The sequence below is a fragment of the Xenopus laevis genome, chromosome 3S (genome assembly GCF_017654675.1).
Source record: "Xenopus laevis strain J_2021 chromosome 3S, Xenopus_laevis_v10.1, whole genome shotgun sequence".
Lineage (NCBI taxonomy): Eukaryota > Metazoa > Chordata > Amphibia > Anura > Pipidae > Xenopus > Xenopus laevis.
In genome coordinates, this window is record NC_054376.1 from 55,506,904 (window position 1) to 55,525,995 (window position 19,092).

General features: G+C 36.7%; 1 protein-coding gene across 1 annotated transcript in view; it reads right to left on the reverse strand.

Annotated features, from left to right (window-relative positions):
* thsd4.S (thrombospondin type 1 domain containing 4 S homeolog) overlaps positions 1–19,092 on the reverse strand; it is a 309,110-nt gene that overhangs the window by 169,774 nt on the left and 120,244 nt on the right. The window contains exon 7 of the mRNA XM_018255490.2: positions 1,183–1,319. Within this exon, the coding sequence (XP_018110979.1) occupies positions 1,183–1,319 (137 nt within the window). The remainder of the gene's footprint in view (positions 1–1,182; positions 1,320–19,092) is intronic.

Sequence of the window (19,092 nt, forward strand, 5' to 3'; positions counted from 1 at the left end):
GTTTCTAAAGACAAAAATACTAAAGTGAACTGGATTTTATTTTGCTTTAATATGATATGATTTGATATGCAGCGATGACAACTTGTTTAACTGAACACATGTACTCCAGGCTTAAGAAATACTAAAAGGCTGAATAATCAAAAAAAAAAAAAATCAAAGGACGTGTTGGCAAACAGAAACATTTTTCTATCGCTTTTTGTGAATGTGTACAGATTTGCTCTTTATCAAAGGCAGCCTCCCACTAAATGAGCGTGCCATACCATACCCAATATATATATATTGGGAGTTTTACTTTGAAAGCAGCTAGTAAGTTGCAGGTGAAATTAGTCCCTTTGTAAAATGTATAATGAAGCAATAGAATTCTTAATGAATCAGATGAAAATTGAGCATAGGACTGGCCAGATATGGGATGACTTTGACGTAGTTGGCCAGCTTAAATATATTGCAATATATGGACAAACAATCCCTGTTTTGTTTGAAGCGTAAGGCATTTTTCAGTAGCAGTATGCACAAAATGTCTCTGTCTTAAATATATTGATAATGGGTTGAGTGCAGAGGACTCTTGTATTTGTATATATATATATATATATATATATATATATATATATATATATATATATATATATATATATATATATATATATATATATATGTGATACTTTTTATATGATAAAAATATGCACATATGTTTGTGCATAGTGAAGTGTTACGTTTTTCCAGGGCAGAAAGGCAATAGGGGTACTTATGGGTGTATTCATAGAGAGCTTCTGCTTGGGGGAAAGGCTTCAATGTAAACCTTACACCTAGAGAAAAAATCCTGTACAAGGTGCAGAGCATTAGGAGGGCAGGCCAGCACTGTCCCAATGTGTATAAACAATGTGAAAATTAGGAATGGGTTGTGAACACACACATCACTATATTCATCAAGGCAGACGCAGGTCTCTGAGCTCTGCAAAGAAGCACCAGGCTCTGGGCACATTTTTAAGTTTCTGTGAAATATTTCTATTTATCTTTTGTCCAATTGAAATGATACCCAATGAATATATTATCTGTTAATATGGAGACAAACTAATCATACGTTGCCATGTAGTAAATTACACTCATCTTGCTCTGAGATTAGTGTGACATTTCTTCAAAATCAAAATAAAGTTATGTCACTAAATGAGTAAAATGCTCACTTACCTTGCAGTGACCAGAAACACAAATAGCTGTCCCATTGTGGTCACAAGGTGCTCCATCTATAACCTTCTCAGCCTGTCTTACATAGAACCTGTAACCCACGGCTCTGCAAGTCAGCTCACACTTTAGAGCACCCTTTTCTATGGAAACAAAAAAACACTTTAATGAAATGCTAAAACACATGCAAATACCTTTAATATATGCACAAGGCATTATCACATGGAATTTTTTCTGCAAATCCTGACCAGATTGTGCCTGACGAATGTAGGGTCGGACTGGGCCGACGGGACACCAGGTAAAAACCCAGTGGGTTCCAGCTGACCCAAACCTGCACCCATCCGCTGCCTGCACTGCTGCCCACACTGCCTCCTGATCTTCCCCCTCCCAGACCCGACAGAGAACAGGTACACGCAGCAGTGGGGGGTTGCAGTGGCGTGGGGGGACCTTGAGGGGGGTGGAAGCCCCAATTGACATTGGACCCTCCAGTCCTACACTAAACTTATGTCCACAGTGTGGACTGTTGCACTGGGAGCATCAGACCAATCTAACCGTGGAATTATATAGACATTCCACTTTTCAACATTTATACTGCAATCAACATAAACACAACAGAGACACACAGCAGGGTTTACAAGTAAAAGCACATCAAAACACAAGAAAACACCATACCGATCAATAGTTCATATGTTATTATGCTGACAGTCATCTATGAGGGCTGCTTACTGTGTGCTCAGAACATTTCTTTTAGGAAGTTTTCCAATTCCACTTATGTATGTGCTGTAGACTGTAATTGTTTTAAGAGCTAAGATATTCCCTAGAGACAACAATAGTTACAGCATAATCTTCTGATGGCCATTCAAGGGGCTATTGCATTGATGTCTATGTGGAATGTTTTTGTAACAGCAATACATAAACCAGTTCCCAGTTGCTGAATTATAATGTACAGTACACACTGTTGAAGAGCTATCACTGATCAATATCAAGGCTGTGAAACTGGAAAATAGAGGATCACCCTAATATGGGTAGAAGTGCCATTTTATATACTGAACTTCCTGACCAAGCCTAAAGGGTCAACATCCCTATGACAGTAATGATTCATGAGCTCACCATCTTGGGTTTTGTTAGTATTGTTAATGAAGTTTGTTATAGCAAAGGAGCAGATAGGTGGGGGCAGCTCCACAAGAAGATCAGAGTGAGCTGTACAGACAGAGAGACAGTCATGCTTCTTGCATACACTATGTTTTAATAAATAAGTTGCAGCTGCAAAACCCAGAATCTCTTTATTAAGGATTACACAACAGTTAGTGGAGTCAGCACAGGCTCAGTGTGCTCTTGACAGCTGTTGGAAAGTTAAGCATAGGGTTCATTCCATATCATCACACAGAAATGTTATCTGTCTGTTCAATGAAAACTGGATAAAAAGATAAAAAATAATGTTTTCAATATAGCTAGTTAGCCAAAAATGTAATCTAAAAGGCTGGAGTGAATAAACATCTAAAGGTGGCCATACACATTAAGATCTGCTCGTTTGGTGAGGCCCCCCCCTTATATCATATTATTTGGATATAGACCAGGAACAGTTATTTGGCTCAACTCTTTAACGAGACTGAGGAACAGCTTAATTAAACAAGTAATTAAAATCTAGAGTGTGCATTTGCAGTATGATATTCTTTGAAATGGCATGAAATACAATATTATTATTATATATACTACTCCGCAGTTTATGTATTATTTTTTGTATTTTTTAACAGGCTCAAGCAATGTGCACCTATCCATACCAAGTTCCTGTGTAACCATGAGTGCCACAATGTGTTATATATTTGCATTCAAGTGCATGAGTAACTTGCAGGCTTCATGAGAACAGATTCTTTAGTAAATGTATAAGTCAGACAGTTAGAAAAATAAACCTTTACATTTAAAATACCATGTAATTTCAGTTGGTAATGGCTTTAGGAATTCATTATCTTCTATACTGTGTTTATACTATGAAACCTTGAAACACTCTCTCTGTGCCAAGAACAATAAAATTAAGAATTACATCTCAGGACATAATGATTTACAATGATTTGCAAATGCTACGATAGGTTCCTTTAGATTCCAGCATTACCAGTTTCTCATTGGATCAAAGGAGACATCTGTAATGTTTTTTGGTAGTGCCAAGGTTTAGTCCATGAGAACCATATAAATAAAAACCTCACCCACTGCTAATTTTCACAAAATAATACCCACATGCAGACAATAAGATGATTATTTTTTACAATTACGATCCCCTTGTATAGTAATGAATTCTGGATTTTCTCCATTTCACCCAGCTCAACAAAAAATTCATTCAATTTATAGGTGGTTTCTTCAGTTGAAAAGCATGTTTTATTTATAGAATGGATATATAAAATTTCCAAAACAGCAGGAACATTTTAAGATAGATGATATCTTTAACCCACAGTAAAGCACTTATTAACTAGTAGATTTTCAATAACGTTTTAGCTAAAACTTGTAATTTATATGTGGACTACAGCAGTAAAGAAACAACTGAATGCCTTTCTCTAGAAAATTAAATTGGCTTATAACATGCTATCCAAGAATTCACTCTCATAACATCCTTGCACCTGACACACCTTGAAAAGTCTTGCTTGTATGCCATTAACTATTGGAATTGAATCTATGAACTGGATTTGTTAGTAGTACATGTGCAACAACTGAATCTCTCTAACCACAGGGCGAATTGTGTTGGGTGTGGAAGCTTAAATTTTCCAAAACCTCAAGGGCAAGAAAACACAGAGAATTCACCCATAGCCTGCATTTTTTTTGAGAGATAAGGATCCATTCCGTGCCCCAAACTCCCTTTACCTATACCGAAAAGTGCAGCTTCCACTTGCCTGCAGGCACACACAGCGAAGGGGAGTGAAGGTCAGCCCAAAATTGTCTGCTTTCATGTTTTCGGGCTGATCTTTACTCCGCTCCTTTCTGTGTGCCTGCATTCAAGTGGAAGCTGCACTTTTCAGTGCAGATCATGATAGCTGGGAAATGGAGTGGGTCCGCTTCTCTCAGCCTGCAAAAAAAAAAAAAAGAAAAAAGAAAGAAAAAAAATCTAGGCTGAAAGCAAAAGCCAACACTCTGTGCCCTTGCCTATAGATCATTTTAACTCTACAAACCTATCCAGTAGCTTAAAAAATGTTCTAAAGACTTTCAAATGGCTCACTTCCTAATTGAGTTATTACATTGCTATACCTTATATGCCTATTATGGTTATAGGTGTCTTTGCTCCTATTATGACCAGTTACGCAAATGATAATGATATGAGACACTTGAAAAAGGATCCATGCTGATCTGAAACATGTTGTGATCAATAAAGGAATTTTGCAGCAGAGTCTGCGGATTGTCAGCTCCATCCTATCCTATATTGTTTAATGATATGAGAGTCACCTGTCTCTGTCTCTCGCTACAACATTCCAACCTTCAAATTTATACAAAGAGAAAGAGAAAATTTGCCAGTGCACGTTTTGCCTTTAAAAATAATTGTTACAAAAAATTAGATGTTAGTACCACACTAACCACTAACACCTAATTTTTTTGTAATAATTATTTTTAAAGGCAAACCATGCACTGGCAAATATTTTCTCTCTTTGTGTACAGGCTTTTTATCGTTTACGACAGCTGGTCAACTCCAAAATGTGGGTTGGACCGAGCACTGGGACAATGGTGTCTACGGCAACTGGTCAACACCACGGCATGAGTTAGACTGACCGCTGATGATTTCTTTCTGTGATTCTAATTTAAATATTAGCACTTGCAGAACATGCAATATACAGAGCTATATCTTGAAAGCCTCAAAAGATTTATTTTAGTCCCTTATAAGGAATTCTTGTGCAAGTCAGCACGATGCATTTTAGATTATTATTGTTCAGTAGGGAAAATGATGGGTTTTGTCATATTATACTCTGTTCTCTTTAGCAAATATGCAAGGTAGCCTAATCCTTGTACTGAAAAAGTACCTAATCCTACTCCTAAATGTCCATTATATTTTACCAGTTTACAGAGGAAATCAATAGTCACATTGTGTAGCCATAGTTTTGATAATACTCTGCATTCAAACATAAAGGGAGCTGACCAACATGTTTAAGACTTAGCTAAGGAATGAACACAATGCCAAGTAATTTTCCCCTGCAGAATTTACTTTCTTAATACAACTGAACCATATAGATAGCAGTGTACACAAAAATGTGGTGCATTGCAGGTATATTATGGTACACACTATAACACAAGATAACAAGTCAGAGTGGCCCAGCAAGCTGCTGGACATTTTAGTGCTAAGCTGTCAAATACACAGTCAAAGTGGTTATAAACTTGCCGTTCAATACTTCCTATATATAAATTGCACACAATAATATTGGTCCTACAGAAATCGAGGGAATAAAGGGCACTTTTGCATGACCAATATAGCCCATACCAAAATGTTCTAATTACAGTACATAGCAAGGAGCTTGTCGCTTCCCTTTAAACATTTTTCCCCTTATTCACACTGTACCTAAACATGAAACATTTCATATGTGGATAGGCAGTTATCACACTCTGCCTTCAACACAAGGCAAATCAGGCATCTACTGATCATATTTCTTTATCTTTCTTATCCCTTTTCTTTATGCTTTCTCTTTCATTATCAATGTCATTCTTACCAATTTCTCCAAATGCAATGGGAGGCACTTAATATATATCCAGCGACTCATTCACCATATCCCAAAGCACTTCTTCCTGCAGCCTTCAGTGCTCTGATTATCTTAGTGGAACCCTTTATTCATATTTAAGTGTAATTAAAAAAACCCTCCAAAGTAACCACCATGTGATGGCCAGGCACTGATAGTAATAGCGTTAAAGCGCCCAACAGACATGGAGGCTCCTGAGTTCCACCACAAATGAAGTTTTGCAGAAGTTACTGGCATCACAAACCAATAAAGCAAATAACATATCACTGGAACAAATTTTATTTGGTTATCTGCTATGAACGGTTACGTTATAGCTGACACAGGATATGGTTTGGCTTAACAGTTAAGGAGCTCTGTTGGCTATTTCAAGATACAGTGTAAGTTGCTCCAGTTTTAAATAGGCCTGTCATATATTAAAGTGTAACACACTTCGGGCTTTTGTAACAATGCAGAAGCTAAATGTCTTCCTGGTGTATAATTAGGTATGGTCTCGGCCATTTCACGCTTCGTGATCAGGAGAGCTGTGCATCACTTCAGCACACAATGTTCCATTATTTTTTTATTACCTTGAAAAGAGACTGTATTCATTTAACATATATTTTCCATTTGTAATCTAAACAAATTAATACTTTTTAGTTTCAATAATGTTTCCCCGAAGACATTAATTTCAACTTTTTCCCTATTCCAATATTTGCACTGCAAAAATAGAGGTGACATGATATTTCACTTTAGAAAATAAAATGAAAACCGCAAATTGGAAAATATATTTTTGGATTATAATAAGCTGTGTATAACATAATACTGCAGTAGAGTAATGAAAATATTCAGTTTCAGTTATAGAATACATGGCACAAACTTGCCATGCTTATACTGGCTTATACTGGCACGGGCAGCACAACCAAATGTGCTCATGTGATTTCATATTATATTGGTTCTGCACTGATCTTTGTATGATTTCTTTTAATCTCTGATATATACAAATCTAATCCTTTGACAACCTCTGTGTTTATCCTAGGGATGCACAGAATCCACTATTTTGGATTCGGCCGAACCCCCGAATCCTTTGTGAAAGATTTGGCCTAATACCGAACCCGAACCCTAATTTTCATTTGCATATGCAAATTAGGAATGAGAAGGAAAAAAAATTACTTTCTTGTTTTGTGAGAAAAATTCATGCGATTTCCCTCCCCACCCCTAATTTGCATATGCAAATTAGGTTTCAGATTCGGTTCGGCCAGGCATAAGAATTCGGCCGAATCCGAATCCTGCTGAAAAATGCCGAATCCCGAACCAAATCCTGGATTCGGTGCATCCCTAGTTTATCCACAGACTCAGGCTGTGTGGCATTAGCATAAGGACAATAATGTTGTAAGCCTTTACCACCCCCATCACGTCAATAAGCCACAACTGCAAGATATACATTTCTGGAAAGCAAGCATTTATTATGACCTTAAGTTGGATATACTTTTATAAATAAATGAATCCATATGCCATATCCAGTGCTTGGAAATTAAAATGTAAATACATTTTGTTGAACTTCCTTCATAAGCATATTGCAGCAAGACCACATGTGAATATTTCACAGGCATCCATAGTACATATGCTTAAACTTACACAGATACATAGATACTTATATTATTAGCAAAGTGCTAAGATTTTTTGAATTATAGATGCATGTTAGCAGCAATAAACATACTTATTTTCATGAAAGCAAATTGCATGCACAAATTCCATTATTTTCTAGAAGAATCCTACACAAATCATAAGTTATTGTTATTACCAGTGTAATAAATGTGGAAGGGCGATGACTGCAGATACATGGAAGAGTTGAATTAAAGGCACAATTCAACTTCACAAAAGGTAACATTTAAAAATAGTATACAACAAATAATGACTCTTCAAAAATTAAAAAAACAACTTTTTGTAAAATGTGTAACATTAGTTAAAGTAAATATGACACAACTTTTTAAAGTAAATGACAGTATTACCAATACACATGCTGATCTACCTTCACTCCTGAGATTCAATAAAACTTACTGTTAGGAGAAACAAACCCTTAATAAAAAACCCTACCGCTTCAGCAATTTCTGTAAGTATCGGCCCATGTGCAGTTGTCGCGAAGCAGAGAAATGCTCCAACTGTGCCTGTTGAGGCAGGCATATTGGATTTCACTGCCTCCTCCTACCTCTATCTTCACAGCCAACTGCAGCTCTGAAATCTCGCACATGCTCAGTTGAAATTCCTTGGTTGCCTAGTTATTTTCAAACCAGCAAAACCTCTGTGTTAGCTGCTGTTCAGTAGTGCTGCCACCTGTCTGGAAGTTAGTGTGCGCCCTTCGTTTGCAAAATGACATCACTAGCAGGGGACAAGATAGGGAAATCTTGTGGTACTTCTAGTGGAGGAGGTTACTAAAGCTAGGCATTCTGAGTAAAATACTTAGGGCACTGCTACAATCTGAGCATTGCTCGTGAACTCATTTGCATGTTATAGTCACAGTATGGACTCCATTTGACAAAGTAAGGGATTTTTAAAAAAACTGCAGTTTTTTCCCCAAAAGACTGTATAGGTAATTTGATTAAACATGTTTGTATATGTATGATTTCTTTTGATCTCTGATAAAGATCAGTGCAGAACCACTATAATATGAAATCACATGAGCACATTTGGTTGTGCTGCCCGTGCCAGTATAAGCCAGTATAAGCATGGCAAATGAGAACGTTTGTGCCATGTATTCTATAACTGAAACTGAATATTTTCATTACTCTACTGCAGTATTATGTTATACACAGCTTATTATAATCCAAAAATACATAGGTTGTACTGGTCAGATTGTTAATATGTGTTTGATTTTGGCTGTGATAGGTGCCCTTTAAAGCTTAAGTTGGTGGTGAAAAGATCAGAAGAGAGTAGTGTAACAAATTATCTAAATTTCTTCTGGCCCTGTCTCATTCGCCACAGATAGCTTATACTATGCTGGAGACTACAGCTGAGACAACTCCATTGTTGCAATCATTTTAAACAATTATGGTTACACAAATACATTTGTGCTTAATTATAGTTACAGTATTGTCTCTACATGAAAAAGGCCAAAAAATGGAGGGGACACTTTTCCAAGGGGTAAATGTACCTTTAAAACCTACAACAGACTTAAGGCTAAAATCTAAACATACAATTGACCATGACATATTTAAAGAAAGAAATGACATATTTAAAACTGAAAAATCTGGAAAATTCCCATATCTTTTATTTCAAATCTGACACATACCAACAGGTTAGACTATGGTATTAGAAAGCACTTTGCCCAACCCATTCAAACTATTCAGGGCACTTTTAAAAGGATTACTTGAGTTTTTACAGCACCCCTTTAATCAGACACTTTAAGACCTGATGCTCTAAAATAGCATCTCCCAACTGCCAAGAGTTAATTTGATGTTTGTAGGTTGCAGCGGTTTTGTTATTTTCTACAAAAGTGAATCATCTTTCTTGTCATCTTCTCTTTCTGAAATTTGTATGTATTCTGTCATGAACATTATGAATTTGGAAATTCACTCCTCATTAAAATAATTAGTTCACTGAGATTTTTATGATGCAACAATTGCAATCTCTTTTTTCCCCAACATATGTATTCTTCGAAAGAAGACTCTTACATACTGTACATGCTATTCAACATGACTAGATACATTTGGTTTAATTTTTTTATTTTACAATTTATATTGTTAAAAGATTCAATTGGTAAATTAATTTACAGAACAAAATGCTAAGCATGGTCAAGTCTGGTTTAAAACTGTACCTTAACTCAAACATTAAAAAAAATTTCTATACAGTTACATAGTCACATAGTTAAATTTGTTTTGAAAAAAGACAAAGTCCATCAAGTTCAACCCCTCCAAATGAAAACCCAGCATCCATACACACACCTCTCCATACTTTCACATAAAATCTATATACCCATATCTATACTAACTATAGAATTTAGTATCACAATAGCCTTTAATATTATGTCTGTCCAAGAAATCATCCAAGCCATTCTTAAAGGCATTAACTGAATCAGCCATCACAACATCACCCGGCAGTGCATTCCACAACCTCACTGTCCTCACTGTAAAGAACCACCTACGTTCCTTCAAATTAAAGTTCTTCTTTTCTATTATGAAGGGGTGCCCTCTGGTACGATGATCCTCTTTTTGGGGGAAGAAAATTGGGAAAGAACTGTTGAGCATCATTACTAAATTACTATGCAAATATTTGGATAATCAATATTAATATTTGTTTGTATGTGTGAGTATAAAGTGATGCTACTGTATTATACCCCTTGGCTGGTCTAGTATACCATGGATTACACAGGCCTCTATCCAATAAACCCTTGCTGTAATGTTAGAAAGAGGGTCTTTTTCAGCTTCACACTTATTCAAACTTTATTCAAAATTTAAGTCCAAAAGTATAAGGCTATCAAAAGTAAACTCCAAAAGTGGCTAGCTATTAAAAGCGTAGTATAACAAATATTAGCCTTCGAAAGACATCACAGTGAAAACCATTCCAGCAAAACAATTTGAAATAATAGCAATAACATTTTAATAACAATTCAATCTCCCAGGCTTTGTGTTTGTCAATGTTCATGAATTTCTGTAGTTAATCAGCAATTGCTACATACTGACTTCACAACATTGTAGTTGAATCTCATACAATTTGAAATGTAATTCCATGTCTCCTGCATGTGACCCTGCTTACATTAATGGTGGACGAATTCTAAGATACACCTATATTAGTTTGGTGCTACTCCATGTTTTATTAATAGTAGTGAGGGTAAATGCAAATGCACCAAAATGTTGACCTGCATTGTGTTCCTATGAGAAATGGGAATGTATCATCAACTTTTTCTTTTTATTACTATTTAAAATCAAGGCAGAGTAAAAAGAATTGTTTTGTTTTTAAATAATATTGAAAAACATACCAATCCTTAGGAACAACCTGCAACTACAGTTATCTGGATGATATGCACTAAACACTCAAACATTACCAACTGTGGATGCTACACTAACAACAGACTTTCTGAATATTATTTCCAGTTACAAAGAAATCCAATACAGAACAAGGGCTACATTAGACCACCTAGTGTCACACAAGGTGTAAAACTTTAGGCATGGCTCCAGGGAACAGGACAAATGCTCACTGTGAAAATGCTGGGAACATGTACGAAAGCAAAAGGAGAGTATTGGTTGTTGAAGAAGAAGCAATATCTTCATTCCAGGATGATTAACTGAAAGTACCTATTTGTCATTGTTCAACAATTCAAAATGATGAAACAATTAGAAATACCCCACTGACTCATCAATCTGTAACTGTCATTACTGTAAACCAACAACATAGTTCCCGTTTCTTTGCCCAACTTGCGAATATTGATGTTGTATACTAAATATACAGTAATATTTTAAAAATAGGCATTTACAAAGCAGTGCACAGCCTCTGCTTTCTAAAGGTCACAGATCACAAAGCATTTTGAGTGTCGATGCAGATTACTTATCAATCCTTTACAGACATGAATTGGGAGCGCCACTAATCTTCTAAAACACACACTGTTATGAATCACTGCAGGGCAACATGTATTGGTGCTGTCACCCGTAAATGCTCCTTTCTATAGTTTCTAATAATTATTGTCATAGGATGACAACCAGCAACATTTAAAATCATGTCAGTGGAAATCTATCCTTGCTGTGTAGAAGCATTTGTATTGCCACAACAGTGCAATCAATATGTGCTGTACAATAGCCTTAAATTAGGCTTATTAGTAGGAGAGAAAAGTAACCCTTCTTTATCAATTAAAATGTGTATTAAATTACTTAAAAACTTCAGTAAAGCAACTTCTTTGCTACGAAAAAGGGATGAAATATACCCTTTATTAATAATGACTCCTGATTGTGTTTAACACATTAAAAGGTTATCTCCTTCGATACTACTTAACAACCAAAACCCATATAATTAGAAACAGTACAAGTGCTATCAAATCTTTGCATTCATTAATTTTATCTCATTGAGGCTTAAAGTGGCTAGATGATAAATAAATAAAGTGGCTCACTGCTGAATTGATAATCAATCAAATGAAATAATTATTCTTTTTTAAATTTTTACCAATTCATATGCCTGTGCTAAGTGTAGTTTACACATATACAGGATTAAAAAGTATCATTAAATCAATTATAAAGTGATTTAGTGTTTAGGGCAATAAATCACTTTATAATTTATTTAATTATACTTTTTGATCCTTTAATCCTTTCATTTTAATCCAATGACCCATATGGCCCCCAGTCAAATCACTGATTGGTTACTGCCTGGTAACCAATCAGTGGAAACCAAGAGAACTGTAAAGCAGGAAGTAGTGTTCTGGCTATTATGGTTGACATCCAGTCACTCCAGCCTTTATACATTACATTTTTGCCTAACTAACTATATTTAAAACATTTTGCATAGCCTATTATTTTATTTTTATACTGAATAATTCCTTTAAGATTGACTACTTGTCTTTTGACAATAATGCTGAATTGAAAATTATTAACAAAGTCAATTAATAAGCTAATATCAAAGCATGTGTATGTTGGATATACAGTGGTGTGAAAAACTATTTGCCCCCTTCCTGATTTCTTATTCTTTTGCATGTTTGTCACACTTAAATGTTTCTGCTCATCAAAAACCATTAACTATTAGTCAAAGATAACATAATTGAACACAAAATGCAGTTTTTAAATGAAGGTTTACGTTATTATGGAAGAAAAAAAACTCCAAATCTACATGGGCCTGTGTGAAAAAGTGATTGCCCCCCTTGTTAAAAAATAACTTAACTGTGGTTTATCACACCTGAGTTCAATTTCAAAGGTTATAAAGCCATTTCTAAAGCTTTGGGACTCCAGCGAACCACAGTGAGAGCCATTATCCACAAATGGCAAAAACATGGAACAGTGGTGAACCTTCCAGGAGTGGCCGGCCGACCAAAATTACCCCAAGAGCGCAGAGACAACTCATCCGAGAGGCCACAAAAGACCCCAGGACAACATCTAAAGAACTACAGGCCTCACTTGCCTCAATTAAGGTCAGTGTTCACGACTCCACCATAAGAAAGAGACTGGGCAAAAACGGCCTGCATGGCACATTTCCAAGGTGCAAACCACTTTTAAACAAAAAGAACATTAAGGCTCGTCTCAATTTTGCTAAAAAACATCTCAATGATTGACAAGACTTTTGGGAAAATACCTTGTGGACCGACGAGACAAAAGTTGAACTTTTTGAAAGGTGCGTGTCCCGTTACATCTGGCGTAAAAGTAACACAGCATTTCAGAAAAAGAACATCATACCAACAGTAAAATATGGTGGTGGTAGTGTGATGGTCTGGGGCTGCTTCAGGACCTGGAAGACTTGCTGTGATAGATGGAACCATGAATTCTACTGTCTACCAAAAAATCCTGAAGGAGAATGTCCGGCAATCTGTTCGTCAACTCAAGCTGAAGCGATTTTGGGTGCTGCAGCAGGACAATGACCCAAAACACACCAGCAAATCCACCTCTGAATGGCTGAAGAAAAACAAAATGAAGACTTTGGAGTGGCCTAGTCAAAGTCCTGAATCCTATTGAGATGTTGTGGCATGACCTTAAAAAGGCGGTTCATGCTAGAAAACCCTCAAATAAAGCTGAATTACAACAATTCTGCAAAGATGAGTGGGCCAAAATTCCTCCAGAGCGCTGTAAAAGACTCGTTGCAAGTTATCGAAAAAGCTTGATTGCAGTTATTGCTGCTAAGGGTGGCCCAACCAGTTATTAGGTTCAGGGGGCAATTACTTTTTCACACAGGTTTGGATTTCTTTTCTCCCTAAATAATAAAAACCCTCATTTAAAAACTGCATTTTGTGTTTACTTGTGTTATCTTTGACTAATAGTTAAATGTGTTTGATGATCAGAAACATTTTGTGTGACAAACATGCAAAGAATAAGAAATCAGGAAGGGGGCAAAATAGTTTTTCACACCACTGTATATATACATATATACATATATACATACATACATATATATATATATATATATATATATATATACATATATACATATATACATATATACATATATACATATATATATATATATATATATATATATATATATATATATATATATATATATATATATATATATATATATATATATCAGTAAAATTGCTGAAATAAAAGGCTGAGCATACATGTACACATTTTTGGAAGGTACTAACTGGTTGTATAGGACAGTAATACAACATATAATCTATGCTTTAAAATAAATTCCTTCAGCAAAAAGACCATAATGAGGTGTGGTGCCTGTTTTTGCAGGCTGCTCACATTTACTGGCTAAATGACAGGTTGCAATCACCCCCCAGGGATTTCAGTGCTGTGTCATGAGAATCCCTACTTGGAAATGGAATTTAAACTTTGTATGAATCTACCATGGGAAATGTGATGTCTTGATTTATTCACATAATCCATACTGGCTTAAAAAGTTATAAAATGTAAAATTGCTGATTTTCAATATGAAAATCTCTGCTAAAACATTAAGAGAAAAAAAATGTTCTACAATATCAGTACTGTGAAGAGCAAAGAAAAAATGCCTTAAACCTGTAAAAAGCGCCAAGCTTGCTTTAAAAGAAATAAATGCACAGTTTTGTTAACAGTCTGTATAAATTTTACTTTAAGAAGTACAGAAATATATACATATATGACCTTTACTACTTAAAAGGGTTGTAAACATAAAAATAACAGTTTGACAAAAGAAAGAATATAGAAGTATATTAAATCATTTTCCGGAATTTATGTATTATCTATTTTCAATGGTTTAAAAGTTGTTTGTAAATATAATTGTTTCTGAAAGCTGTATCTGTCTGTCTCTTGCAATCCTCTCAACTGCTAGTTTTGACTATTACAACAATATACAATATGCAGTGAAATGGGAATTCTACTAATTCTCTCTAATTCTAAAAGCTCATTTAGACAGGACAATTCTTCAGGATAACGCTCAAGCATCAGTCACAAATTTGAAGTTACGCAGGGGTTGGATATTCTAACAAGACAATGACCCTAAACAAACTTCGAAATCTACAAAGGCATTTATGCAGAGGGAGAAGTACAATATTCTGGAATGGCCGTCACAGTCCCCAAACTTGAATATCATCGAAAATCTATGGGATGATTTGAAGTAGGCTGTCCATTCTCGTCAGCCATCAAATTTAGCTGGAGAGATTTTGTATGGATGAATGGTCAAAAATACTGCCATCCAAAGGCTATAGGAGGCGTCTAGAGGCTGTTACATTTGCAAAAGGAGGCTCAACTTAGTATTGATGTAATATCTCTGTTGAGGTGCCCAAATTTATGCACCTGTCTAATTTTGTTATGATGCATATTGCATATTTTCTGTTAATCCAATAAACTTTATGTCACTGCTGAAATACTACTGTTTCCATAGGGCATGTTATATATTAAAAGGAAGTTGCTACTTTGAAAACTCAGCCAATGATAAACAAAACTCCAAAGAATTAAGAGGGGTTCCCAAAATGACTGTATATCTTAGTATGGGTCTCAATTAACTTTGGCAAAGTCTTTATTCAATGACATCTCCTTTTCTTTTGCTTTCCAACATCAACCATATTGTCAAAGGGAGCAAGGATACAATAGCTATACTGGTTTCCCACAATTCTTCAGGACAGCTGGCTATTGGATCTTTCTTTGGCAGATTTTTTTTCTTTCATTATAGGTATAACTATAATTCCTTGCCTATGGACCTAACAATTGCAGATGCTAAAGATTATAATTTGATAATAAACCCATAATATGATAATAAACCCATTCCCCTGCAATCTATGAGACAGATCTATCAAATGTGAGTTTAGAGCTTAATAAATAAAAACTCACCCATGGTCCTTCATTCCTATGGGATTTTTAGAATTATATTTACTTTGGGTGAAAATTAGAACTCACCATTTGATAAATGTGGTTCTGAAAATCCCACAGGAATGAAAAGAACATAAGTGAATTTTTATTTATTAAAAACTAAGAGCTAAAATTTTAATAACTCACATTTTGATAACTGTGCCTCCTCAATTCTGGGTAGGAGACTGAGTTTGGATGAAAACAAAATCAAACTAACCCAAACCCAGTTTTTTTCAGATTTCTTTCATATTTCTATAAAATCTTGAATCTGAAAACTGTAAAAGCATTAAATTATGAGAAAAAAAACAGGATCACTGTAAAATTGCATTCTACTATTCATTTTAATTTAGTATGCAAAATCAGTATTATTTTTAAGCTCAAATTTGAAAATAGCTAGGATTTTAATTATACACCTATCATTGACTTCTACAGGATGCAGAACATAAGTGCTGAAGTTTTAAATTTGAGTTTTCAAGATAAAAAATAAACTTTAATTAAATAAAAATCACAAAAAAACTTTATTTGCTGAAAGAAAATAGAATCTCGGTTTTAATAAATCAGCCCCTTAATCTAGTTTTCAACTTTGAACCTAAATTACATTGTTCCAACAAAAAAAGATTTGTAGGTTCTTTTCCTATTAATCTGAATTATTAGAAAATAATGTTTCTTTTCTATTAAAGTTATTTTCGTCTTTTAAAATCCACCCTGTATTAATTCTGACCTCCTTAAACCTGTTGCCCATAATTCTTTCACAGATTAGAAACCTTCCCCCATTTAGTGCTGTACTGGTTGATGGCTTTGAAGTGAAAGGAATTCTGGCCTCCCAGATCAGATGAAAGCAATTTTATTAATTATTCCAGTCAAAAGACTTTGGATCTGAGGAGAAGTCTTGGGAGCTTTTCTGTAATATACACAATGTATGTTGTCAGGTTGAGATCAGGGCTATGTGCAGGCCACTCAAGTTATTTCAGTCACATTTCAACAAACCCATTCTGTACAGAGCTCACATTGTGCATTGGAGCCCTATAGTTCTTTAACAGAAAACATGCCTTCCTAAACTGTTTTCACAAAATAGGCACCATAGAAATGTCAGGAATGTCGTTATACTCTATTCTAAGATTAATAATTACTTTTACTGATATTATACATTTATTGAGGAAGAGTTTTTTTTTGCATGTGCTTAATTCTCACTAATCCATCAGGCTGCCACATAGCGAAGTACAATGCATCACTCCAGAAAGCATGTTTCGATTGCTCCATAGTCCAATAGGGGAGACCTTTATATCACTGCAGATGTCCAGCACTACCGATGTGACATGGTTTTGGGTTGCTTTCAGACCATACAAAAGCATACTCCTGACAAATATTTATTGTGCTGATGGGATACCTGTATACCTTTGGCCTTACAGTAAGTCTGGATACTTGTGGTAATATAGAGTGAACATGAGCTACTGCATCTTCTTCATCTAAGTGTAACCCCTTTTTGGCCACCCCCCTGGTGCCAAGGTGGTACATCACATAATTCTTACAGATGCAGGTCCTGAGTCCCCTTTGCTAAGTGAAAGTGTCACGGTCGGCACCTAACACCAGAACAGATGCCAAGCACCCTGGTCTCGGCTCGTACTTCACCAGTTAAGTGACCGCCTTTGGCCTCGGGAGGAGCCCTCGGCTTACTCAAATGCCACCTGGACTTAACGAGAAGTGCAAGGCGTAAGTTCTGGCAGGCAATGGGGCACGACTGTTTACAAGGATGCTGGAAGATAGGAAGCCACCAGGAACAGGTAGATAGAATAGTCAGACAGGCCAGAATCAGGATAGAGATTGTAGAATAGTCAGAGGACAGGCCAAGGTTTCAGGATTGGAGAGATCAACGTAGTAAGCAGGCAAGGTCAGGATTGGAGAGGTCAGAATAGTAAGCAGGCAGGCAAGGGTCAAACACAGTAGATCAAACAGGAATTACTAAGAACAAACACCCAGGAACAAACTAATTGAACCTAACAAAGGGCAAGGTCCTGTAATCCAAATGGGCTTTAAATACATTTGAATTTCACGCCAAATGCGCACCTTTAAATGAAGAACGTGCACGCAGCGCGCGCCTATAGAGGAAGCCGGCACAGGATGAGGAAGGAGCTGCGCAGCGTGGTCCACGCCGAAGGAGCGGCGGTGGACCCCGCTGCTCACTAGACCACCAGGGTAAGTCCTGACAGAAAGGTACTGGGAAACTCCTCTCTGGCATGCCTCCACCTAATGGGATCTGGGAATACACCTGCGGGTGGCCCATTAGGAATAATATTCAACACACAATTTGCTTTTATAAAAACATCAACTTTATATAAAGAAAGTGTAAATTAAAGGTTAAGTAAAACAGCATTTACATCATACATAAATGACCCCCTCCCCTGGGAACCTGTGGCAGTCCATTTCCTGGCCCTCCATGCCAGGCAAAGTCCCGCACTACTCCATTGGAAGAATCAGAGTCTCAGTCCCTTATCCCCAATGAGTACAATAGGTCCCAAATAGCACTAGCAGCACAAATACTTCTCCCTCCAGATTTAGTATTGGTTCCCTCATGGCAGGCATAAATAAAGCCCATATCACAAATGCAAAAGTGCTGGATCCTCTGTTTTCTACCCTCCCCTGGGCATCACTCACCCTGGGGATTCACTCAGATGGGTAGGCTCACCCAGAGCTGGAGCAGTCATCCACAGTGATGAATCCATTCCATGAACATATGCAGTTTGTGTTATCCTCCAGAGTATTTTACCAACACTCTCCATAGTGCAAGCACGATAACCTTTTTCTTCCTTACATCCAGCTCCCAACACTGTCTATAGCGCGAGCACTTAGTGTGAGCACACATACCAGCATTTCCAAACTCGAAACCTGCATGGTTGAGCTTCCAGCCATTGGAGGATCCTGCCTCAACCTTGGCAGACCTATCGAACTCCACTTTAGCCTACATTTTGCTGGTTTAGATTCACTTTCTCCTCAGTGAAATAACAGTCAGCAGCAAGAGCAGAAGCGTAACTAGAGGGGGGGCGGGCCCTGGCGGAGTACGCGCAGCCGGGCCCCCGCCCCCCTCCGTACACCCGAATTGGCCGGGAATATGTGCCACACAGCGGCGCGTGGACTGCCGGGGGGCCCTGAGGGGGTGTGGGCCCTGGCCCGCTCGCACCCCCTGCTCCCCCAGTAGTTCCGCCACTGAGCAAGAGCCCATCTTAATGAATTATGGCTGTCTGAGCACATTGCTCTCCCTTTTATAGTAAAGTGGTGCAGCA